Source organism: Drosophila ficusphila, unplaced genomic scaffold (assembly GCF_018152265.1).
Source record: "Drosophila ficusphila isolate 14025-0441.05 unplaced genomic scaffold, ASM1815226v1 contig_414, whole genome shotgun sequence".
NCBI classification, from domain to species: domain Eukaryota; kingdom Metazoa; phylum Arthropoda; class Insecta; order Diptera; family Drosophilidae; genus Drosophila; species Drosophila ficusphila.
The window spans coordinates 16,368,110-16,392,837 of NW_025064328.1; the positions used below are offsets into that span (position 1 = coordinate 16,368,110).

A 24,728-nucleotide genomic window follows, 5' to 3' on the forward strand; every position below is an offset into this window, starting at 1 on the left:
TTTAATGTACTTTTATGTAGTACACAGCGAAAAAAAGGTTCCAGTATTTAACCCTGGGTGCCCCGCCCCACACTCCCCGCGCCAAATGACATTTTTATGTTTCAATTTCTGTTTGCTCTTCTTTTTACTTCGCGAAAATTATGCCAACCACCCGAGCACTTTGACGATGATGATGATGATGATGTGGGTCGCCGGGTGGAAAAGGGGCGTGTATCGAGGGCTTTATGTGGCTTGTGGTGGCTGACAATAGAATTGTCAAAATTATTTGCCCAAATTGCTGACATTTATTAGGCAGGTTACGACTGGGGCTCAGGTTACTTCGAAAAAAGTCGCTTACAGGATGAGATATGGGCCGTATATCGATCTTTAAAAAGCGCATCTGACTGGGGAACTTTTCGTAATGGCAACATCTAATCACAACTGGTGGGTACTATATGTAATAAAATAAAAGACTGATAGCAGTCGGTTTCCAGTTAATAAATGCATATTACGAGTATGCTCTTGAAAATAATTACGCTCGGTTACCCGACCGATTCGCTGACTATTCAGTAATTGTGTAAGATGTTTCAATCTGGCCGCCATGTCCGCCTTATCAGTGTGCAAACAAATTCGCACACTTGCCAGCAGATTGTGGAACTAACAAGCTAATGCCTCTCGGACCCCGACTTCTGTCTCTCGAAGTGGATCCAAAACTGAATCACTAACTGAAACGTAAACTGAAACTGAGACTGAGACTGAAACTGAAACTGAGACTGAGCCGGAAACTGAGACACTAGAGACTCAGTCTTGAGTGCGTTATTGGCGAGTGTGAACGTGTTTACCCGGGCTTCGATTGCAAGCCAACAAACAAAACCCACTTTACAATGGCAATTACGCGGCGGCTTTCCGGGCCAAAACCGCTGTTTTTGTTTGTCTGCCTGTGTCTGGCATTGAATTTAAGCCAGGCAGCTCGAGTGCCCAGCGATCAGTTTGTGTTTCCCTCGGAACCCAACCCAAATGCAACGGCCATCCGACTGGAGTCCCGGCTCAAAGAAATCGATCGAGAACTGGAGGCCGTGACCAGAATGACGAATGTCACCCTCTTGGCACCCAAAGAAGCCAAGAAGGGCACGCCCAGAACCTCGGGTGGTGAGATCGAGTCAGAAAAACCAGGAAGTACGTCTAGTGAGGCCAAGAACGTGACCAAAACCCCAAGTAGTTCACCTACGCAGGAGATCGGAGTTGAAGATACACCAAACAGTACGAAAAATCGAACCCAATCCTCCAGTGAAGCCAAGATGATAACCTTCGCTAGAGAATCGGAACCGGACAAACCAGCTCCTTGGGAACAAAGCGGAACCACCATTGTTTCCAAGCCCGGCGGTGTGATAATTGGACCCAGAATCATCCTGGAAACCTCTCCAAAATGTCCGGAAGGTATGACCCTGACCGTCAATGATCATTGCCGCAAGATTGCCTAACCTTGTGAAAACCTTCAATGAAGATCTTAAATGTAGAAACACAAAGCAAATCTTATTTATCTAATAAAATTCAACAAGTGTAAATAACTATTTAGTGGTGGAACTACTTACTAAAAGCCATAACATTTCTGTTTGGGTAACTTGCTGTTGTTATTGTTTTCTTGCTTGGTTGGGCAAATTTCTGCCAGTGTAGACTAGCAGAGATATATCTGAAAAGCTTGTAGCTGCTCTTCTGCTTTGTTTACGTTTTGCTTTTGTGGGAGAGCTGTAGCGGGTCTCTCCCACTGGCTTTTTCCCAACGATTCTCTCCGATTTTTATCTGGTTTTTGTGGGAATGGGAAGGTGAATGCGAACGCGAATGGAAAGATGATCGCCAGTGAAACGTATCCACGCTCAGTCTTCGGAGCTTCTTCAAAGCAAACAAGTGCGCATCTCCCCCAAAATGTCGAGTCGTATTAACCCTTTGGTGCTCTGCTGCCTGCCGCTGGTTTTCCTCCTCATCGAGGCTAGAACTCGTCCTTGTCTCGACGATCGCATAGTGTTTCCCAAGGACAGCGATGAGGACACCCACCCGGCGAAATTCGCATTGCCTGCGATCAACTCGACGACGACTTCGACAAAGGAACCCTCGACCACAGTAGCCACCTCCTTGGAAGTCTTAAACGCCACAGAACCGATCTCCAGTGGATCGGAGGAGCTGGCCAACGGCACCACCACCGTGATCCCCACCATCGACAATCGGATTTTGTTTGAGACCTCCCCGAAATGCAAAGAGGGCTTCGAGCTTCGTGCAAACCGCTGTCGTAGGCCGGCCTAATCTTCCATAGCTTCTAAGATCGATGTTAGTCAATAAAGTGATATTTGAATACAACTAATGCTGATTAATGGTCGCAAAGTTTTCGGTGATTACTCAAGAACATTTGGTGACGCTCAGAAAAATCCCCTCAGAAAACTAATTTCAAATTGGCTGGAGAAACCTCCGGTGAAACGTTCCGCCTTGTGAAACAATGCAATTGTAGTTTGGAGTCCCAGACTCTGAGTCAGTAAGTAGCACATACAATTTCCCGGTGCATACGGCTGTGAGTTTGTTCCCTTCTGAAAGTTGAAGATGCCTTATCTGTTGTCGTGAACCCAGATTATCAGCGGCTCAAGCCAGCAAGATTTCTATTGAGACGAAGGAACTGATCAGTCTCATTTGAATATTCGACGCTGCTGGTACTGCGACTCCGATTCAAAAATGTCTTTCCAACTCTTATCTCTGGGGTTGACTTTGGCTCTTGTGTTTTTAATCAGTGGACAATGGACTGAAGCTCGTCCCCAATATCCTTCTTATGCAACAGGCGGCGGCCACGAGTGAGTATTACAATTTATTTAAGTTCAAGAACCGGAAAAAATGAAGACACTAAAATGTTCACTTTGAATAAGTTGAGTGAGCTGAGTGCCTCATTAATCAGAAATATATAATCTATTATTGAGTGCATTTCATTTTCTCTTAATACCCCAAGCTCTCTCTTTCACGATTCAGTCTTGTGAGATCTGTGGAATGTAATCGTACAGCAATTCCTTATTAAGATGAATTTTATTGCATTTTATTAATTTTTCTTTTTTTCAAAGGGTTCATCATCGACATCATGGTCATGATCATCAACACAGGCACAGATTAGAACACGGTCCAGGGTTCGGTCCAGGATTCGGTGGAGCACCTCCCTCTTTCTCCCAGTTTCAACCTCCTCCTACCGGTGGGCCATTTCGAGGACATCATCCTGGTGGTCGTTTTGGATTAAGACCCGGTAATCATTTCGGAGAGACTCAGCCAGCTCAGCCACAACCCCACATCCACCAACCTGAAAGAGGTTTCAACAGAGATCAGCAACCAGGGGGCAATTTCAACAGGAGGCAGCCAGGCTCTGAGGAGTCAGGCAGCAATGAGCAGTCACCATCCTTTCCCGGTGGCTTCCAGCAACCTGGTGGCGGTGGAAACACCTTTCAGCCACGACCTGGCCAAAATTCAGGAGGTTTCCAACAGCCTGGACAAAACTCAGGTGGATTCCAGCAACCTGGTCAAAACGTAGGTGGATTCCAGCAACCTGGTCAAAACGTAGGTGGATTTCAGCAGCCTGAACAAAACGTAGGTGGATTCCAACAGCCTGGACAAAACGTAGGTGGATTCCAACAGCCTGGCCAAAACTCAGGTGGATTCCAACAGCCTGGCCGAAATTCTGGAGGGTTCCAGCAGCCTGGCCAAAGTTCAGGAGGAATTCAACAGCCTGGCCAAAACTCAGGGGGATTCCAACAGCCTGGCCGAAATGCAGGTGGGTTCCAGCAGCCTGGCCAAAGTTCAGGTGGATTCCAACAGCCTGGCCAAAACTCAGGTGGATTCCAACAGCCAGGAGGGAACCAAGGAGGAAACCCGGGGAGCTTCAATAATGCCCTCCAACCTCGTCCCGGCAGCGAAGATGACTTCTCGCAGTTCAACTTCCAGGGACCGAACACTTTGCAGCCCAGACCTGGTCAGGACCAAGAGGCCGGAGGCACTGACGGTGGAAGGACCATCCAAGCACTTCCTGGACAGCAGCCACATTCTGTTCCTGGCCAAAGCTCGTCCCCCGGAAATGTGGGAAGCAATATCAACGAACTGTTCAAAACCCAAGACTTTCTGTCGCCCGAATTGAACGAGGCGGCAGGATCATACAGGAATCCCAAGCAGGATGCTGAGTCAGTGGAGCCGGATTCCCTGGACCAGCGCAGCCTGTTTGTCACAGATCCCAAGTGCGCGGAGGGCACCAAACTCATGGCAGGACGTTGCCGAAAGGAAGCCTAGAAAAAGCCCGGGAAAACCTTCCAATCAGAAACATATTTTTATCTCTTTGTTCACCCCAAACTTAATTATGCCAATAAATCTGACGTGCCATTCTGAGTAATCAAAACAACAGGGATTTTCGGGGCCAGCGTCGTGATCTTTATTTCACTGATAAGGTTGTTTATGAAAGTCGGGAAGTACAAGTTTCCCAGAGATTACCTAAGAACGCTCTTGAGAAAAAAGTGACTTATTAAAAGTGAGTGCGCCACAGTTTTCTGTTGCGAAATCACGCATTACAGTATAAGCGATTCTCAACATCGCAATACTCATTAATCATTAATTAGTACAAATGTAATTAATTCATGACAAACTACGGTACTATCAATGGCACGAGTTTAAGACTTTGTTGGTTTTTGCAACGTGTCATCACTTTCCTTACTCGCTTATAATGTCATTTGACACGCAGCCAATCAGTTTGAGACTGGAATTGCATTCATTACATTAATATATGTTCAAGATTTGAGGGAAGCGGACGTTAATCATGGAGTACATAAAGAAAAACATAATTCCTCTGCTTATAATAGTGGCTACAATCATGGCATCATGTCCACCTGGTTTTCAAATGCATGTCGGGCGATGTCGAAGGCCCGCATAGCAGCAGAATGTCCAAAAGTCAACAAGCCAAATGCCTGTTAAACTTTGACTGGTTGTAATTCTTAAATTTTAAATGATAAATAAAGATTTTTATCAAACTACATATTAGTACGCAATACTCATTAATCATTAATTAGTATAAATGTCTTTAATTCATGACAAACTTCAGTACTATCAATGCCATCAGTTTAAGACTTTGTTGGTTTTTATAACGTGTCATCACTTTCTTTAACCGCTAATCAGGGGCGGACGCAGAAAAAAATTTTGGGGGGTCCGGTCGAAAAAAATTTTTCGTTTGGGGGGGGTCCGGTCAAAAAAATTTTTAGTTTATATGGTTGAAAGGCCGTGTGCTGTAAGGGAATTTGAAAAAGTCTGCGATTTTGGGGGGGTCCGGACCCCCCAAACACCCCCTGCGTCCGCCCCTGCCGCTAATAATGTGATTTAACACGCGGCAAATCAATTCGAAAATGGAAATACATTCATTACATTAATATACGTTCAAGATTTGAGGAAGGCGGTCGTTAATCATGGAGTACATAAAGAAAAACGTAATTCCTGTGCTTATAATAGTGGCTATAATCATGGTATTATGTCCACCTGAGCGATGCCCTGGCCGAATGCCCGGATAACAGCAGAGTGTCCAGAAGTCAAGAAGCCAAATGACTGTTAAACTTTAACTGGTTGTAATTCTTCCAATTTAAATGATAAATAAAGATTTTTATCAAAATACATATTAACACGCAATATTCATTAATCATTAATTAGTACAAATGTCTTTAACTCATGACAAACTACAGTACAATTAATGCCACGAGTTTAAGACTTTGTTGGTTTTTCAACGTGTCATTACTTTCCTTACTCGCTTATAATGTGATTTAACACGCAGAAAATCAATTCGAAAATGGAAATACATTTATTTCGTTAATATTCGTTCAAGTTTTGAGGGAAGCGGACGTTAATCATGGAGTACATAACGAAAAACATAATTCCTCTGCTTATAAAAGTGGCTATAATCATGGCATTATGTCCACCTGAGCGATGCCAAAGGCCCGGATAACAGCAGAGTGTCCAGAAGTCAAGAAGCCAAATTTCAAAGTGGCTGTAATTCTTAAAATTTAAATGAGTTAAAATAAAGATTTTTATCAAAATACATTTTAATACGCAATACTCATTAATCATTAATTAGTAAAAATGTCTTTAATTCATGACAAACTACAGTACTATCAATGCCACGAGTTTAAGACTCTTGTTGGTTTTTCAACGTGTCATCACTTTCCTTACTCGCTTATAATGTGATTCAACACGCGGCAAATCAATTCGAAAATGGAAATACATTCATTACATTAATATACGTTCAAGATTTGAGGAAGGCGGACGTTAATCATGGAGTACATAAAAAAAAACATAAATCCTCTGCTTATAATAGTGGCAATAATCATGGTATTATCTCAACCTGATGCCAAAGACCCGGATAACAGAAGAATGTCCAGAAGTCAAGAAGCCAAATTTCGAAGTGGTTGTGTAATTGCGTAATTCTTAAAATTTAAATGAGTTTAAATAAAAATTTTTATCAAAATAATGGACGTACCAAACTCATTTCTAAAAGGACTTTGCTCGTAGTAACTTGTGTAACTTACAAGCACCAACCCTCAACTTATGAGGCCCTTACTATAAACATTGTCTAATAAAATCAATCAACGGCTATCAATCAATAAACGCTCTTGAGATGCACGCAGATAACAAGAAGTTTTCTAGTAGGCTAGGTCTCACGGAAAATCAGTTTCTGATCGAAATTTGAAGAAAGTGCTTCGCAAGCAAATGGGGCTCAGCATGAGAGACTTTTTATATCTGCTCACCTTGGTGACGATGCTAATTTTGCTGGAAGACATCAAGAAATGCAGGCCAGGATTTAAATTGTTTTTTGAACAATGCCGGAGGCCAGTCTGAAAAGTGATTTATTCTCCTGTCGGATACTTATGTTTCTTAGCTAAGTTTAGAAGAAATCAAACCCAATGTATTATACACTTAAGCAAACTTTTGTCAAAGAGTTCTTAGTCATATCAAACCTTTGTTAATAAGTAATTTAAATAAATAGAAGTACTGAAATGCACTTAAATGATTTTTGATTAGTTTATTTGTTCGTATGTTTAATACATTTTAGTATCAATAAAAACGCAGCTTGTGGCACGTTTTCATCTGGCAATTACTGGTCAACTAACGAGGTGACTCCAAAATAGCTTAACCTCTTTAAATTCCCAGGCAGAGGTTATCTCCTAGGCGATGCGATGACACATGCCGCGTGGACCCGCCCGAATCTCTCCTTCCCGACAACTTGGGGAGATGTTGAAGATACTCTGGACCAAAATATCCGTGGGGTTGACACTCGGTATCAACGGTGGGGAGATGGATACCCCGCCGGCTTGGCTTCTCGGGGTGGTGGGCGGAGTAGGACGCTGTGGCGTGGCTGCCACCCACTGCCAATTAAGCATGAGCAGGCCGGCGACCAGGAGAAGTTTCGATAAGATATCCATGGTGTTTTTCGGATTTCTCGAGCACTAACCTCGGGCTTGGGAACTGCGCTACTGACTCGAGCTTGAAATATATTTTTTCGATTTCTTCTGCCAAAGCAAGCGAAGCTTTCAGCTGGAGGGCTTTTGTTTAGATTGAGAGAGCCAAAGCTGCTCTTTAGCTGATCGTTTTTAAGATATGTGCATATTGACCAAGTTAATAAACTTGCCCAGTAAATATTTGCTAATCAGCAGCTCAATGTACACGGAGTAAGTTCTCTTTGATAGTTATCCATTAATGTCCGAGTATTTATAATGAAAGTATTGTTTTTGTTTTTTCCTTTTTATACGTATTTATTTTATTAATAACGATTAAAATCAGGTAAAAGCTTTAAGTAAACCAGCTCTCTGCGAGAGACTTCTAAACAAATGGTTTTGTGTTTACATTCTCGTTAAGTGTTTTCATTGTTTACTTCGTATTCACAGCCTTTGGCGGTTTGCTATTAACTATTGATTTATCACCACTCGTTACGTCACTTTTCGGCGAGGGCCGCTTTAAGTTGCTCATGTTTGGCATTCGCTGCCGCCTCCTTGGACTCCGCCCCCTGATTCACCGCCTTCCAACCCAACCAGCCGACGGTGTGAAGGACCAGGACAGCGATTCCGATCCGAACAGCCGGTCCGTACTTGAAGGCAGATCCCCGGGCCCTGTTTTTGGGACCATCCATAACAAAAACTTAGTTGGACTGGCGGCGTGCAGAAAATCAACTGATAGCACGTGAATAAATGAGAGAGCGAAAAAGCTCTGGAAAGCTCCTGCATATATTTCCAGGGCTGCGGAATATACGATCTATGGAATCAGTTCCGATTATATAGTGAATTCTGCAATTTCTTTGATGGGAAAATGGTATACTCTTCCACTTGGAGTAAAAGATGGATTTAATGTTATTATTATTATTAACGTAGTTCATTGCTGTTTCGCAAATGCAGACATTAAACCGTTTTCAAAGTTCTCCTTGTACCACCTTAACTTATAAGCCAAATTAAAATACCTTCTGGCAGGGAAAACAAACCCACACATAGCAGAAAGGCAAATGGCAGAAAATAGAGGAAAACTTCGGCATCAAATGGCACACAAAACGCTCGTATTACATAGCCAACGAGTCCTGCCGCAGGACGATCTCCTTGAACCGAAGGGGGTGGGAGAACTAGAGGGGTGGCTGGCTTCTGGTGGCTGGTTGGGTGTGGGAATTCCCCCTGGCCAGGTGAAAGATTGAAGCTGCAGGCGCCAGGAATTAGCATGTTATGTTTAACGCATTTTTGCACCTTCGGCATGTGTGTGCCCCAACTCCTTTCCCGACTTTTCCGACTTTTGTACCGGCGAACGGCGAACCGGCGACTGGGGAGCGGGGGGTTAAGGGGTGGCGCCCCCTAGCGACACATGTGCAAACAAGACGATGCCTTAACCCATTGTGGCTTATCCGGCAACAACAGAAAAGCGAGAAAGCGAGAACAAGAGCTCAGCATTTTCCGCACATTTAATCGCATTTGTTTGGGGAAATTGTTGAAAAGCTCACATGAATTTTAAACTGCGGTTGGAGTTGGGGTTTTCGGTCTGAGGCTTTGGCGGGCGTTAGAGGACTTGCGGGCGGACTCTGAGCCGCTTACGTGTGAGTGCCATTGAATAATGCAGCCTCCTCTGCAGCCAAATTAAATTGAATTTAAGCTGCGACATTTAAAAATTTCATGAGCAATACCCGTGCTCAAATAGTAGATATTCCGCCCACCCATTTGTAACCCCTCTCGAAGTTTCTGCGAGAGAACCTCTTGCCGGGCTCATTAAATAGATGCCCGGTACGTGCTTCCATTTTGGGGCACATTTCATTAAGTGCACGTAAACGGCAGGCTGTCAACTAGCTGGGGGCGTGGTCCACCGCCCCCAACCCCTCCTCACTCACACTCACACACACACACTCACACCGAGTGACACACATGGGTAATTCCCAACGTAAACACTTTGGGAAAGCATGTCGCAAAGACATCAATTACGGCATCAGCCGCATTGCCATCAGCATCGTCGTCGTCATCATCATCATCATCGATTGGCCCAGAGATGATGATGATGTCAATTCGGGCTCCTAGGTGGCGCTGCTCCGAGTGCTGTGCTTGCCTTTCTTTTTCCCTCGGCTCCATTTTCCATTTCCCTTCCGACCGCATTTCAAATGTGTTTTTATGCTAGCACTCAAAAAATACGGCAATTGTAAGTAAACCGGAAGGGGTTACAGTGCGGATCACAATTGTAGGTGATGTTTAGGAAATCAAATAGTGTAAAAAGAATGCTTATTGTCTAGAATTTTATAGCAATGTCCTCAGAATTCGGAACTTTCTATACTAGTATCACTTATCCTGAGAGCAAAATAATATGAGTTAATTCATTTGATCCGAACTACTTATCATGACACGCACTGTCCCGAAACTGGCACTCGTATTTGCTTTGCATTGCTTAAATAAATTTTCACTACGTGTTGTGTCGTGTTTGGCAACACAAATGGCAAAAAACGAGGCCCCAGAGCAGAACCAAATGGGACAGTTGACAAAAACTAGGCAACACTTAATTGTAGTTGCGTGCAGCAGACAAGCTCCTCAAATATTTATGCACTACAGCTTTACGTTTACGGACTATATGTGACCATCTCGAGGTTTCGGAGGAGTTCACCAGTCAAAACACGAACATTGAAAAGTTCCCTGAGGACAAGGCACTTGAAGGCTCTTCCAAGTAGTCATCATCCACTAATTGAGATCGTTGCAACTCTGAATTTAGCCAAAAATCACGCCCTCGCTCGAGGGCCATTCATATGCAACGCTAAGTAATTAGAGGCTCCACCGCCCCACGCCCATTAGCGAAAATTTTATTACAAATTTTGCAGTTTTTTCGACCACTCACAGCCAAGTCTTGAGCACGAAGCGCACTTGAAGCAACAAAAAAGCGGAAATCTGCTCCCCACTAAAATGTTTTATAATTCTCAGGGGGTGGTGCCCCATCCGCCAGCCTGTGTCACCTTTAACGGACTGTCAACGTGCAACAAAAACACTTGAAACTGGCAACAAGCGGAGCGGCAAAAGGGTCGCCCCTCAAGTGCTGTTTTAATTGCTTCGCAAAACAACAGCAGCAACAGTGTTTAGAGCTGGCGGAAACAACAATATTACTGCCTAGGGAACGGAAAGGTAAACGGTTCTGCATATTCAATTAAAGCGCTGTTAAAATGGTTCTATTTATTGTAGAAATAATAGGATAATTGCCAGAAGGTAATATATATTCAAAATATTAAACATTTTTTGTGGCGAAGCGAGAGTTTCGCTGCGAGACAAGAGTAATCCCAACACGCCTGAAACAGTTATCTAAACTCATGCAGTATTTTTAAATTTATTTGTAAAAAAGGAGCACCACTCAGAATTCGCTCTATCCGTTCTACCGAGCGATCATCGAAGCCCTGCGTCCCGAACGATGCGGAGCACCACAAAGAACACGGGGCAAATCCTCACGCTGCCGAATAGCACGATTCAACTCATCAACGCGGGTGCACTTGGCTTTCAGCTAGTGTGAAAGTATGTGAAGACTGACTACAGAAATGATCCTGTGAAGTATAGTCTTAACTTTTCACTGCCCGGCCTGTGGATCTAGATGCGATACCCGTCAGAACCAATTCGGAATTCTAATGAATTCAAGAGCAGAAAAATGAACACGCGCTGTGAGTTTAAATAAGTATTTGGGGGTAGAAATAGGTTCGCATTTGTTGTTGCTTGAATATCTTGCCTGACAACTGTTCCGAATGATCGAAAAACAAAGCCAACACAATTCGAAAACGAAATGGAAAAAAAACTTGGCAGCGGTGGGATTCGAACCCACGCCTCCGAGGAGACTGGTGCCTTAAACCAGCGCCTTAGACCGCTCGGCCACGCTACCTACATTTTTCGTTTGTCAAATAGCTAATTTATGCTCGGGCAGTGACGGTCGCTGTTACTTCTGGGACTTGTTATTAAAATTTTAAGTTGGATTTAAAATGTTGTTCTGGTATTTAAGCATTTTCCCGCTTGCAGATATTTTCTTTCCACAGCTCCTTGTTGTTCCGAGTAGTTTCACAACTTTGCGGTCTTGACAAAACTATTTCGTCGAGTCATTCATTTAATATAAGGCTTCTTGCTGCTGGGCATGTTAAGTGGACATCCGACTATCCTCTTCTAAACCGCTCGGCTCTCGGAATGCGGCTATTGTTCACTTTCCGGCGCTAGCATTTCAATTTGTCAATTGTTTGAAATTTAATTTGATTCCGCATAGCAGCTTGCTGCCCAACATTCCTGATAATGCCCACAATTAACTCCATTAGCGTTTTTACCTAGCCGGTTTCAGGTGACTCGCCTGTGTCTGCTCTTTTTGTACGTGATTTTTTGTGTTTTCCCAGCAGCTGTCTGGCGTGGAAATTGAACAATTCTATAATTATTTCCATGCCGCTCGCCTTTAAATTTGAATAAATCCACGTGAGTGTGGCATAATATTTCCTCTGCTGACACGGCATCTGACTTTTTGCTCCCTTTTTCGGTGGCATTTTAATGAAACCGCAAATGCTGCTCTGCTTCCCTTACGTTTTAGCCTCGTACAACACCCTTATGGCAACCGCAGACTTTGTTTTGTTTTGCCAGTCGTCCCGTGCAAAGATTTTTATTGCAATTTTCTAATTTCATTGCGGAGTCTTCTGCCCAACTCCGCCGGCTTCAGTTTATGGCTTGCAGCACGGGACGCCAGGCAGCCCAGAAATTGTTGCTGCGGTTGCATGTGTGAGCAAAGAGGACCTCGACCACCGCCTGTCACGCATAAATTCGCATTTTCATTTGAATTTTAAACGCATTTCTAAGCTTACGCTGCCAGGCAAAAACGCTGACAGTTTTGCAGAATACATATAATAAACATTTTAATGCAGAGGAGCAGCGGAAGCAGAAGGCTTGTGCCAGAAATTGATTTCGTTTGATTGACATTTTCCCTTTTCCCAAATGAGAGCATTTATATGCGCTGCAGTGTGGGTGGAAAAATAAAGGCAAGGTGTTGCGCCCATAAAAATAGTCGAACACGCAGATACTCATGTGTCAGTATTGCTAAAACGTCACTGGCGTCTCTCGCTCTGGTGGTTCATGCGCATTTGTCATGCGCAAATCGTAGGTAGCGTGGCCGAGCGGTCTAAGGCGCTGGTTTAAGGCACCAGTCTCCTCGGAGGCGTGGGTTCGAATCCCACCGCTGCCAAGTTTTTTTTCGATTTCGAATTGTGCTGGCTTTGTTTTTCGATCACTCGAGCAACAACAAACGAGTATTTCTACCCTAAAATACTTATCTAAACTCACAGCGCGTGTTCATTTTTTCTGCTTTTGAATTCGTTAGAATTCCGAATTGGTTCTGGCGGGTATCGCATCTAGATCCACAGGCCGGGCAGTGAAAAGTTAAGACTATACTTCACAGGATCATTTCTGTAGTCAGTCTTCACATACTTTCACACTAGCTGAAAGCCAAGTGCACCCGCGTTGATGAGTTGAATCGTGCTATTCGGCAGCGTGAGGATTTGCCCCGTGTTCTTTGTGGTGCTCCGCATCGTTCGGGACGCAGGGCTTCGATGATCGCTCGGTAGAACGGATAGAGCGAATTCTGAGTGGTGCTCCTTTTTTACAAATAGATCTGAAATCCAAAATTGAGTTAAACTGCGTAGCGTGTGAAACTCAGCATGGTATGCGACAAAACTTGTCTATTCATTATTTTTTGAGTGATTTGTTGTGCTCTAAAAAATTTATGTCATTCCGCTTTGTTTTTTTAGGGTTTTGTGGGGGGTCATATTTATGTATATGAGATGTAACCGAGTAATTTGCAAATTAAGCTAGAGTAGGAGCAGAGGACGCTTAGTGCTTCTTTGAATAGATTTTGCGAGCTCTGTTATGCTGTTTGTGCACTTTGGGTAGTGCATTAAAAAGTTTGGCCACCAGGAGAAATGCGTTCTGCGTTCGGGGAGGCATCTCTCCGCTAACAACGTATTATTGGCAATATTTTATAAGCTTGCCAAGACCACCCTGCGATTCCCTTGAAGTACCTATAGCCCCCCTGGTCCTTTGAAAAATTGGCATGTCGTTGTAACTTTTACCCGACTATGAGGAAAAAATAAAATCTCCTGGCACATAAGTTTTGTGCACGTTAAGTACTTTTTCATAACCATCGCAGTCGTTGCTGTTGTCTGGCTTTCGGCGGGGCAGAGATGGCGGGGGAAGTGTTTTCCTATGCCTCGGGGGCATAATATGCATATGCAGCAACAGAGGGGCAACAAATAATAGCGAATGGCAATAAAAAGTACGATACACATTGAGGGAAAAGCAGCAAAAGGAAACTTTAAATAGTTCCAGCTACTTTTCGAGAGTTTCGCAAATGTGGCGGATGCGAAGGGGAATCTGCGAAAATGCTAAATTACTTTTGGGCAAATTTTTGTTGCAGGGCTTTGGTTATTTTTTATTCCGTTTTGTGTAAAAGTTCGGGGCACTAAATTAAGCGATTACAAATGGCTATTCTTGGTACTAGAAATTATAAATTGATATCAAGAAAAGTTGGCTAAGTGGAAAGTCTTGGTAAGTAAAGGGCCAATGCAAAAAAAAAAAGAAAAAATACGAAAAAAAAATTTCGTTTACCCAACTGAGAATCGAACTCGGGACCTCACGATTTGCAGGCCGTTCGTCGTAGCAATTAGAAGTGACAGCAAAAGTATGCAACAATTTCTGCGTTGAGAACTTTACGATTCTATTGCTTAAAATAAGTTTATTTTGGGTAAAGTTGCATAAACCCTAATGCGATTGAACATGGCAAGTACCGTTTTTTGTGAACTTTGCTCCGGCACTCGTCAGCCGATTTGCTTGCTCCGCACGTAGCGTCATTTTTGACATTTAATTATGGCCGTTGCCAACAGAGGAGTAAGATGTAAACTCGATTTCATGGCCCCGAACTTACAAAAGGTGATTCCATATTTCCTTTCTTGGGGCTCTGGCGATGCGTGCTACGTGTGCATCTTGTACCTGTCTATTGTAGTTCCATATGCAAGCCACATGACCCGGCCAAGCCCCCTACACTGAGCGAAAATTAAGCCACTACTAACAATCGGATACTTGACATAACCTGGATTTCTTATGGTGTAGGCACTTAGAATTTAATGTCCTTTATATTCTATAAGAAGTATAGAAGAATTATTATTTGCAAATTAATAATCAATTTAGGTATTATAGTACATCTTTATTAATTCTGTAACCAATTAAAAAGTCGATATGGATATGTAGTTGTTTTTTTCTTTTGGTTCCAATTTCTTGCAGTGCATGCGCTCTTTCTTCTAGGATGGACGTGCGTTGTCAAAACTGCCGCTTCATTTTTTCCCCATAAAACTGGGAATTTTCTTCCTCTATTTTTTCGGGGGTCCCCAGCCCCGTGTTTTTTTTTTCTGATTTGCAGCTGGACAACTTTGTGTGTGTCCTGGCGATTTATGAAAAAAGAAACAGCAGCAGGACGAGTAGAGCGTCGCACGTGATGTGAAATGGCAAAGGATTTTGAGGGGGAGCCGGTCCGCAAGGAGGGGAGTGCACTGGACAATGGCGTCTAAATTAATTATCAAGGATAACAGCGTGAAAGGTTCAGCGACGCTGCATTGTCTCCCGGCTCCTAATTCAATTACGACAGCTGGCGGCGAGGTGGGGGCAAATTAAAAAAGGCTTAGGCCAGAGTTAATACGGACTTAAGCGGGGTAATTAAAAGCCAAAGCTGCAATTGCATTCGGGAAATGTCTTAACTCACAGCGGCTACCATCCCCTTTTGAGTTCTGGGGTGGCTTTCCACACTCCCTTTCTCTTCCCTTTTTTGGCTGCCGTAAAATCACGAACTGCAAATCTCTCGAGAATAATTTGAAACATAGAACAACCCGAGGAGCTGGAAGGAAAGCCAAAAGACGATACCGCCGAATCCCTTCCTCATTAAAATATGATGAGCTCGTGAAGGCAACGGCACAAATGAAAACGAAGTTAATAAAAAAGGTTGTAAAGGGAGGAGGGCCCGGCCAGGTGGATCTCAGGTGTCTGCGGAGGGTGTCCAAAAAATAATCAACATAAAAAAGAAAATTATTTGCAATATTATCAAGAGCTACAAAAGTTACAAGGCGGCCAACAGTGGAAAGCGAAACGAAGGAATGAAAATGTTCGGATTGAGAATAAAAACTGGAATGAAAATATGCCAGGAGATGCGGAAAAATCAAGGTGAAATTGGTTAGGGAAATGAAAAAACTGAGAACAATGGACAGTGAACTTATGAAAAGTTTCGTTGATAGTTAAGGCACACTCCTATTCTTAGCCAAAAGTAAAACATATTACGAAGGGTAATTGGCAAAAAATTTCATATCTGGTTAAGATAAATTTATTTCTAAAATATTAATTTCACTTTTCAACCCGGAATCTTCCACTGTGCAATCTTGTTATTTCTCACAGAACATTTGTCTCTACTTAAACTTCGCAACTGCAGTTCACTTTCGAGTTTTGTAATTGGGGTTAGGTCCAGCAATAAACCCCGACCGAGTAATAACAACAAAGCCAAGTAAGCCAGCAAAAGTGAGATGCAAATTAAATTTGGTTTTAATCAAGCAGAGCCGGCGACCAATGTGTTTTCCGTGCGGGGGACGAAGCCCAAGGCCGAGTTCAACAAGCAAATCAATTAAAGGGCTCTGCCCCTCGAGCGCCAACCAAAAAGCCAAAAGTCAAGAGCTTCAATTCGAGTGCGACCTCTAACGAACTCATCTCTCGGCCTCTTTAAAACAATGGGACGGGCGATGCATTAGGCTCACAAAAGCGAACACGAAACGTGATCAAATTTTCCATCAATTTATGGCTTGTGCATCCAAAAGTGCTGGCCAACCGGTTCGATTTGGCCGGATTCATCGATCAAGTCTGAGTGAGCGGTTGAAGATCAGCCGCAGATCAAGTTCAAAGTCATTTGGGTCTCTTGCTGCTTCCGTTGCCGTCGGCTAGAGTTGGCCAAATAGTTTTGGCCGTATAAAAGCCGTAGGTGATCTTCGCATTCACAGCACACATCAATCGTTGAGCGCAGTCTAAACACTTGAAACCATGGTGAGTTGGAAACCGTTCAATAATGTGATAATCTTTAGTACCCAGTGACCTGATTAATGTTCTATATATTTTGAACCCTTCAGAAATTCCTTATCATTGCCGTTGCCTTCTTGGCCTGCGCCTTCGCTGATGTCTCGGAGCTCGGAGGCTACGACTACCAGCAGCCCGCTCCTGCTCCCGTGGAAACCTACATCCCCCCCGCACCACCAGCACCTGCGCCCGCTCCCATTGAGACCTACGTGCCCCCCGCACCCCCTGCACCCGAGTACATCCCCCCCGCCCCCATCCAGGCCGAGGAGCCCATCCTCGAGGAGATCGAGCAGCCCGCTCAGGACGGATACCGCTACAAGACCGTCCGCCGTCGCGTCTTCCGTCACCGCAACTAAGCGAAAAGCTAATTGTTATTGTTAACTTGTTGACTCCAGTGTAATTGCTGAAAACCATCATCATGAATTCACTTGGAGAGTAAAAAATGAAGAGAAATTGTAACTGAACCCGTAATTGTTGTCTTGTATTTACTTTGGTGAAAACCAAAGTTTAGTAAACAGGAGAATTTCAGAAAAATATAAGTATCAGTTGATATTCGTATTTAAAACATACAAAATGTTTCACTTATTTGTTGTTTCGTTTTAGAAAGAGGTAAGTTTGGTTTCGCATCCAGAATTAAATATGTTTTAATCAGAATACTTCTGATAATTTTACATGCTTATCATCGAGTAAGCTTATGCATAAAATAGATCCTGGAATTTTTAAATTCAATCTTTCTTATCAACAGGTTCCCATCACCGCCAAGTTCGATTCTCAATGCCGAAGTCGCCATTTAAATGGTTTTTACTGGCCGATAACCATTCCCCTCGTTTTTCAGTCAGCCAACCCTCTTCAACTCAAACCCCCCACGAAAGCCTAAACAAACCGCTCAAGGCCAAACACATGTTCTGGCCAACTCTGGCATTCCAATAGATTTCCCCCCTTTGAAAGTCTGGCAGTGAAAAGGTCAAATCGACGACTAGACCAATTTGACTTAACCAAAAATTGCTGAAACATTCAATGAGCAGGGACAAAAAGTGGCCGCCCTTCCCGGGAATCGATTGGCTCCAGCCAAAGCAAACAAATCCTCGATTACAAAATCAAACAGAGCACAAAAACAAAGGATGGCGAAATGGAAAAAATGTTTGCCCATAATGCAAAATGGGAAAATATGCGAATTCAATAAGCTGCGAGCTTTCCGAATGTGGGGGATTGCGACATGGACATGTTGGCTGGGCAGGACATCTCCTTCTCCTCCTTCTCCTTCTGCTCCTCCTTATTCTTCTGCTCCTTCAGTAGACCCTTACAAGTCATTTGGCCAATTGCTGTTGACTCTGCGCTCTAAGGCGAATTTCCGCTGCCAAGTCGAGTTCACATATTTTGCACTCACTTTATGCTGATGACATGCAAGTGGCAAAAATTATTTGCGCTCGTGCATTTGGCGACCAGCAACGACCACGTCTCCGGACCAGCCAAAGGCGAATAATGAGCAGCAAACAAGCTGTGGAAATCAGCAAGCCATGGTCTAAACACTGGCAAAAAATTCTGATCAGATCGGACCAGGTTACTCCAAAATTAACAGCATTTTATGAGAACAGGAAATATAACTATACAATCTGTAAAGAATATAATTATTTTGAAATTTGTTTTTAATAATATTTATATAGTGATGTCTTTATAACTTGTTGATTCAAATTTTAAAACCCTTTGAATTATTAATGCTGCATTTTGAGCACCTTTAAGGTTTCTCTAGGTTTTTGATTTCCCTTAGTGCATGTGAAAAAGTGGGTACAGGACTCAGACTCAGGACACAGCGCACAGGAGCAGGAAAAATGCCGCCCGACGGCAGACAGCTTCCATTTCCATTTCCAGTTCCAGCATCTTCTTTGTCGTGACATACGGAAAATTCCCCACGGAGTCTATCAACAGTTGATAAAGCAGAATGTGCGTGCGGCGGGCGGAGGAAAGAGGGGGCGCTGGATGGCATTCTTTTCCTTTTTGGTATGTACATAAGTTTATTATTTTGAAGGTAATTGGATTTGTGTTGCAGCAGTCAAGAAGTCGCCACAGCATAATAAGAAAATATAGACGGGGACAATGAACTTGGGGCGCGACAATCCCAACATATGCTCGGTGCCCGAGGAATCGCCTCTGGCCGGGGAGTCCATTCCATCGGACATCGCACAGTGGCCATTGTTTGCACTCGTAATTGTTTTCCTAATGGATAAAGTCTATAAATTTCTGCGCCCGACGCGCGGCCAAATGCGAAATATGTCACGAATGTTAAGCGTTTTATAAACGACTCCGCAGCGAGTGTGGGAAAAGCGGAGTAGCAACCGGAATGCCGAGGATTTATCGATGTTGGCCACTCAGCGGGACGGAGTTTCCAATTGCTGATGCACTTGCCAATGACTCTTAAATTAAGACGTTGATGGGGTTTCTCCTCCTCGAACTGTCTACGATTCTCTGTCGTCGTTGTAGATTGGAATTCGAAGAGCATGTGATTTGTTTGTATTTCTTTTAATGTACCTGAGCAAAGGAAGATAATTTTACTGTGGAATGATTTCACAAGGAGTTATTCATATTCGAAACTTGGTTGCCGAATTCCCAGAATCCTGGTCATGTTTCCTTTGACAATCTGAGCTCTGGTTGGCCCATTATCCTTTCTCTGGTTGTCGGTTCGGACTGCCTTCAGTCGCTCAACTGCCACCGGAAATGATAATCCATCGCCGCGACTTGAAAATACAGGAATGGGCCACAGGTACCATTTATCGCCAAGGAGCTCTCGAAAATTGGTGCAGCAGCCCAAATCGAATCCACGTCTGTTCTTTCCGCCCTCGAAAAAGTGAGGAGAGTATTCGGATTCCATGGAGGTGCGATTTCGGGATACGTGAAATACACTAACCAAGCACATAATCAGGGTAAAGGCGTTGAATATGATGCATGCCACGTGGGAAACGAAGCTCCAGGTTTGCTCCTGTTTAATGTAGGCAAGATTGAACCCGCAGATCAAGTAAAACTCGTAGACCATCACGCAGAGAATAAAGAAGCAATAGACCTCGGCGTAGAACAGGAAGAGTATGAAGTACTTGAAGTTGTGGAAGTGGACGCAGTTCACTATCCAGGGGCAGTGGTGGTCCATCTTGAGCACACAGGTGTGGCACGTTCGACAGTGATGGGTCCTGTCGGGTTTTATGATCCAGCAGGTCTTACAATATCGAACCAGTCCGTCGGGTGTACAAGTTGCGATTGGCAAGTTCCGTGCGACGTTGCCAAGGAGACGCGCTGCTCCCTCCATGCCTTCGCTCCTTTTCAGCCTGTCCACATCCTCGGCAGGTATTTTCCACTGATCGGGAATTCTGGCGGGAGGCACGCGGATGCACTGGATCCACGTCCACAGAAACATGACCAGCAGGAGGTGGTAGATGAACAGCAGGAACCCCATTATCCACCAGTCCTTCACTTTCTGTATGCAAATTTGGTAGACCAACACGTAGTAGGACCACACCACCATGGCCAGGATCACGATGAAGGGGATCCATTTGACCACGCGACAGGAACCTCTTCTTCTTGCTGAGTCCTCTCTGATTAGACACATTCTGGGAAGACTCCCTTGATGGGCAGAATGGTTTTATCTATTGGAACGTCATGTTTTGTACTTGTATTTTTTGTGGAGCATTTCCAAGGCCTACTTCAATATGTTAGGTATAGGTAATTATTAATTTAATGAACTAGTTTACTAATCATTTTTTATATTTCCTTTTTCTATTCCTTCCCATTATGAACAAGTAACTATTTGTTTTTCATCATTTATTTTCTCCTCAAAACATCGATCTTGTAACAAAGCATTAACAGATTCCAGATAACATTATCACATTAGTCAACAAATGCGTTTCCGATTTCTAGTTGCGGTGGCGGAAGACGCGACGGCGGACGGTCTTGTAGCGGTATCCGTCCTGGGCGGGCTGCTCGATCTCCTCGATGATGGGCTCCTCCGCCTGGACGGGGGCGGGGGGGATGTAGGCGGGGGCGGGGGGCTGCGGGGGGAATGTAGGTCTCAACGGGAGCGGGCGCAGGAGCTGGTGGTGCAGGCGGGATGTAGGTGTTCTTGGGCGCCGGTGGTGGTGGTGGTGGTGGGGGAGGGATGTAGGCCTTGGCAGGAGCCGCCGGGGGGAGGGATGTAGGTGTTCTTGGGTGCCGGTGGTGGTGGTGGTGGCGGTGGGGGAATGTAGCTCTTCACGGGCGCCGGTGGGGCAGGCTGGGGATAGTCGTAGCCACTGGCGGCCAGTTCAGAGACATCGGCGTAGGCGCAGGCCAAGAAGGCGACGGCGAGGATAAGGAATTTCTAGGAGGGAAAGAAGATATTTTATAATATTCCACAGTTTGTGTAAGCTATTTTCAGAATCCTTGAGTTGTGATCCTGGCACCCACCATCTTTCGAAGATTGGCTGTTGCTGCTTGGATCACAAGTTGATTTGTGCTGCTGAACTCGAAGTGTGCCTTCGGTTTTATAGCTCATTGTTTGTTTGGGGCTGCGGGTCAACCGCAGCAAAATTAATTGCATGATGCCCCCATGATACATGGGGGTCTTAGCCTCACTCGAAGAAGTCGGAAGACAAGCGAAACCGAACACACGACACGACAACGAGCCTCCAATGCCAAGGCAGTTTGACGGGTTTTCTGGTTTCGTTTTTGTTTCTGACTTTGGCTTTAGCTTCAGTTTTCAGTTTCTTTTTCGAAAATCGCATTATCTCTGCTTTGACTTGGGCCCACTTTTTGTTTCAGTCTTCAGAAACTGCCAAAGCTTCTTTAATTAGATCAAACAAACCTTTTGTTGCATGTTGAAAAATGGTTTCATTTTCGAAAATCGTTTTGTTTTTATTTGGCTCTCTTGATGAATGCTCGTGGGTCACACGCCAGATTGGCTTAGCTCTTATGTTTTTATAATTATTTTATTGGGCTCCGCGTGCTTATGGTTTTATTTTTATTTTTAGTTTTCTCGTTTCTGTTTTGAGCTGGGCGAATTATTAGCAGTTGGCCGGGCCTATGGCGTCGTTTCAAGTTTATGCCAAAATTAATTTCAATTTGCTTAGATTATGCTGATCTTGACAAAGTCTGGCGGTGGTGTCTTTTGTCGGACGGAGCTTAATTAATTACTCAAGTCCGGACTGGGCTTGTCTTTTTCGAACACCTGGCTTATAAAACAGTTTATTTAAGCGACGCTTCATCTGGCTGTTGGACAATTAACATGTTTGGGGAACGAAGAAGTTGATGTTGGGAGTAGATAAATGGCCAATAAATCCTTGTTGGCCATAAAGGTCACAGGGTAAATAATAGTTTTCCCACCAAGTATTTTTGTTTCTTGTATGTATATATTATATATATCTAACATTTCTTTTAAAATGTTTGCTACTGGAAAATTAATTATAAATTGCTTAAAGAACTATAAATTCCATTAAGAATTTCTGAAGGTAATTAAAAAGGTTTAAGAGAACCCCGCATAACAACTTATGTTTTTTTTAGAATTTAAAGTGTTAATGTTTCTTTTATACCACTTTTGGTATTATAAGACTAATATCTCCCCTTTATGACTTTCCCGGACAATATGCACATTGTTTATGTAGTAAATTCTATATTTTTCGTTTATTCAGTGAACTTCTCCGTTGGAGAAGCGACGGAGTAACTCCCTAGTAACGGCGACGCACCACACGGCGGACGGTCTTGTAACGGTAGCCATCGGCGGACACGGGCTCGATCTCCTCCAGAACGGGCTGGGGGGCCAGGACGGGAGCGGGGGCGACCTTCACGGGGGCGGGGGCGGGGATGCTCACGGGTGCGGGGGGAATGTAGGTGTTCACGGGGGCGGCGACTGGCACGGGAGCTGGGGCAACCTTCACGGGGGCGGGGATGGCCACTGGAGCGGGAGCCGGAGCGGGGATCTCAACGTGCACGGGTGCGGGGGGGATGTAGGTGTTGACTGGAGCGGGAGCGGGAATGGCAACGGGAGCGGGAGCGGGGGCAACCTTCACGGGGGCGGGGATGACCACGGGTGCGGGAGCCGGGGCGGGGATCTCGACCTGGACGGGGGCTGGCGCCGGTGCGGGGGGAATGTAGGTGTTCACTGGGACAGGAGCAGGAGCCACCTTCACGGGAAGGGGAGCCGGAGCGGGGATGCTCACGGGAGCGTAGTTGTAGCCCGACAGGTGGGACACATCGGCGTGGGCAACGGCCAAAAGGGCAACGGCGACAACCAGGAATTTCTGCAAATTAGGTAAAGTCAGTTAGGATCCCAGAACTATTCATCCTCCAATCTCTACTAACCATTTTTGATATGTGTTACTTGGAACGTTGGCGTTTCTAGTATGTCTTGGACGAATCCGAGGGTTCGTATTTATACCAAACCGGGGCGCGGTGCAGAAGTCAAATATAAACATTAACTCGAGTGAAGAAGTGCGGATATCAGGGTCTCTTAATATGCCAGAAACCAGAATTTAACGAGCCACACCAATGGTCAACTGAGATACCCTACGCCGACCAGGAAGAGTTGTTTCGGCAACTACTGTCGTTTATCACACATCATTTTGATATAATTATACATACACTTTTAATTGATTTAATGTGAATCTCGAGGAATTTGCACAGATGGACTAAATCTTAAATGCTTCATGTAGCATTTTAAATTATCTTAACTTGTGTTTCCTTTTTTGTTTTTGTTTACTTCTCTAGTTTAATAAATTGGGATACTAAATTAAAGAATTGGCAAGCACAATACTTTATTTTTTCACCATCATTTTAACCAATTCTAGTATACTGGAGCAAACAGAAGTGTCCGAAGTCCAACATGCTCCTCTCCATTCGTACTTGCTTGTTTTTGCCATTGTCTTCATTTAAATATCATTTGCATAAAACATTTGAGCTTTAGTGTATCGAATTGAACTACCAAAACTAAAGCCGCTCCAAAACTGGAAACCCGCTCTCGGACTTTTGGCAACAGAGGCCTACGGCCCACAGACTTTTGGTCTACAGCCGCCAGCCATTAATCTGTCTGATTGGCTATGATAAGGTGGCCAAAAACAAGAGCCTATTGCTTAATTATGTATGGGAACCCGAGCAGATGGGCCGGGGGCGCCAAAATTAGCCGGCGATGGTGGCTTCGATCGGGTCAAAGTTGAACATGACGCCATCTAGACTGTCGCCATGTGTCACTGCCAAGCGGAAAACAAATTAGCCAGACGGGCAGGAAGTTCTGGGCCACTTTAAGTGGGAGAAAGGGCGAGTTCCTTCCCGGCGAAACGGTGAAGGACAACTGTTGTGCCCGTGCACTCGCTCCCTTTAATTACACAAATTGCTAATGAACAATTTTCCATTTTCCGGTTGGTGCCAAAAATCCGCGGAGACTACCCGACGCCGGAGTGATTTAATTTCCGATGAATTTGTTTTCCTCAGAGCGTGAAAATAAAACCCCAATAACATGCACATGAGGCGAAGGGAGCGCATTTTTGCTGTTGGTTTTGTCAAAAAGCTATGCAAACAAGCACTTAACCCCTTTTATTTTGACAATTCCATTATTTTCGCAGCGCCAATAAAGCGAAACTGCAAATGTATTTCGAGCAAATACACAAACACTCTCTAACGGAGCATCGCACATAGCCGCAATGGCATGCTGGTCATGCAACGCTGCGTATACGTAATTTAGTTGTTTGCCCGTTAATAGTTGACATGCCCTGCATGGTGGCGTCATCGGAGGGCACGAGCGAAATATATAGTTCGTTCCCCTTGAAGTGCACAAAAAAAGCGGACAAAGTTGGCATCGGGAAAATGTTTTCTTCATTGGCATTTGAACTGTTTTGCCACAGAAAAGCTTTAAATGTTTAACTAAAAGTTTTTTGGGTTCTAAAAATAGCTTGGACATTCAAGGATTAGCAATTTAGATACCTTTCACTCAGTCTGGCCCGTAATTTACTAGCCCATTTGAATTATAGGTTCACTGAACCTTCAGTCTGCGTCCAGTCAAATGAGGTGTATACATTTTAAAAATTAATACGATTATGGAAACACCCGCTTCGATTTAAACGAAGATAGCTGCTAACTCCATATCGGTTT

The 24,728-nt window shown here is 44.2% G+C and overlaps 9 protein-coding genes and 4 non-coding genes across 13 annotated transcripts; 6 read left to right on the forward strand and 7 right to left on the reverse strand.

Annotated features, from left to right (window-relative positions):
- Nucleotides 1-779: 779 nt before the first annotated feature.
- Nucleotides 780-1,550, forward strand: LOC108093649. Its single transcript, XM_017193807.2, has one exon. The coding sequence runs from the start codon at nt 864-866 to the stop codon at nt 1,458-1,460; it is 597 nt and encodes a 198-aa protein (XP_017049296.1). The 5' UTR covers nt 780-863; the 3' UTR covers nt 1,461-1,550.
- Nucleotides 1,551-1,866: 316 nt separating this feature from the next.
- Nucleotides 1,867-2,326, forward strand: LOC108094045. The gene has a single exon (XM_017194478.2). The coding sequence runs from the start codon at nt 1,903-1,905 to the stop codon at nt 2,275-2,277; it is 375 nt and encodes a 124-aa protein (XP_017049967.1). The 5' UTR covers nt 1,867-1,902; the 3' UTR covers nt 2,278-2,326.
- A 313-nt stretch (nt 2,327-2,639) lies between these two features.
- On the forward strand, nt 2,640-4,387 carry LOC108094044 (glutenin, high molecular weight subunit PW212). The gene is made up of 2 exons (XM_017194477.2): nt 2,640-2,813; nt 3,075-4,387. The coding sequence occupies exons 1-2, from the start codon at nt 2,698-2,700 to the stop codon at nt 4,279-4,281; spliced, it is 1,323 nt and encodes a 440-aa protein (XP_017049966.1). The 5' UTR covers nt 2,640-2,697; the 3' UTR covers nt 4,282-4,387.
- Nucleotides 4,388-7,020: 2,633 nt separating this feature from the next.
- Nucleotides 7,021-7,627, reverse strand: LOC108094067. Its single transcript, XM_017194508.2, has one exon. It carries the CDS (start codon nt 7,443-7,445, stop codon nt 7,188-7,190), a length of 258 nt encoding a protein of 85 aa, XP_017049997.1. The 5' UTR covers nt 7,446-7,627; the 3' UTR covers nt 7,021-7,187.
- Nucleotides 7,628-7,754: 127 nt separating this feature from the next.
- LOC108094068 lies at nt 7,755-8,202 on the reverse strand. The gene has a single exon (XM_017194509.2). The coding sequence runs from the start codon at nt 8,147-8,149 to the stop codon at nt 7,955-7,957; it is 195 nt and encodes a 64-aa protein (XP_017049998.1). The 5' UTR covers nt 8,150-8,202; the 3' UTR covers nt 7,755-7,954.
- Nucleotides 8,203-10,864: 2,662 nt separating this feature from the next.
- On the reverse strand, nt 10,865-11,073 carry LOC122320184. Its single transcript, XR_006245531.1, has one exon. It is a non-coding gene; the product is annotated as a small nucleolar RNA U3 (small nucleolar RNA).
- A 230-nt stretch (nt 11,074-11,303) lies between these two features.
- Nucleotides 11,304-11,385, reverse strand: Trnal-aag. Its single transcript has one exon. It is a non-coding gene; the product is annotated as a tRNA-Leu (tRNA).
- Nucleotides 11,386-12,632: 1,247 nt separating this feature from the next.
- Nucleotides 12,633-12,714, forward strand: Trnal-aag. Its single transcript has one exon. It is a non-coding gene; the product is annotated as a tRNA-Leu (tRNA).
- Nucleotides 12,715-12,910: 196 nt separating this feature from the next.
- Nucleotides 12,911-13,119, forward strand: LOC122320185. The gene has a single exon (XR_006245532.1). It is a non-coding gene; the product is annotated as a small nucleolar RNA U3 (small nucleolar RNA).
- Nucleotides 13,120-16,524: 3,405 nt separating this feature from the next.
- Nucleotides 16,525-17,197, forward strand: LOC108093689 (CASP-like protein 4A1). Its single transcript, XM_017193868.2, has 2 exons — nt 16,525-16,598; nt 16,682-17,197. Exons 1-2 carry the CDS (start codon nt 16,596-16,598, stop codon nt 16,982-16,984), a joined length of 306 nt encoding a protein of 101 aa, XP_017049357.1. The 5' UTR covers nt 16,525-16,595; the 3' UTR covers nt 16,985-17,197.
- Nucleotides 17,198-19,129: 1,932 nt separating this feature from the next.
- Nucleotides 19,130-20,301, reverse strand: LOC108093646 (palmitoyltransferase ZDHHC15B). The gene has a single exon (XM_017193805.1). The coding sequence runs from the start codon at nt 20,221-20,223 to the stop codon at nt 19,201-19,203; it is 1,023 nt and encodes a 340-aa protein (XP_017049294.1). The 5' UTR covers nt 20,224-20,301; the 3' UTR covers nt 19,130-19,200.
- Nucleotides 20,302-20,454: 153 nt separating this feature from the next.
- LOC108093671 (extensin) lies at nt 20,455-21,091 on the reverse strand. Its single transcript, XM_017193850.2, is given in 4 exon segments — nt 20,455-20,659; nt 20,661-20,798; nt 20,800-20,970; nt 21,057-21,091. Coding segments are annotated over 4 exon segments (444 nt in total). The 5' UTR covers nt 21,060-21,091; the 3' UTR covers nt 20,455-20,527.
- Nucleotides 21,092-22,240: 1,149 nt separating this feature from the next.
- On the reverse strand, nt 22,241-23,005 carry LOC108093670 (skin secretory protein xP2). Its single transcript, XM_017193848.1, has 2 exons — nt 22,947-23,005; nt 22,241-22,885 (listed from the first exon to the last, which is right to left on the reverse strand). Exons 1-2 carry the CDS (start codon nt 22,947-22,949, stop codon nt 22,313-22,315), a joined length of 576 nt encoding a protein of 191 aa, XP_017049337.1. The 5' UTR covers nt 22,950-23,005; the 3' UTR covers nt 22,241-22,312.
- Between the last annotated feature and the right edge of the window lie 1,723 nt (nt 23,006-24,728).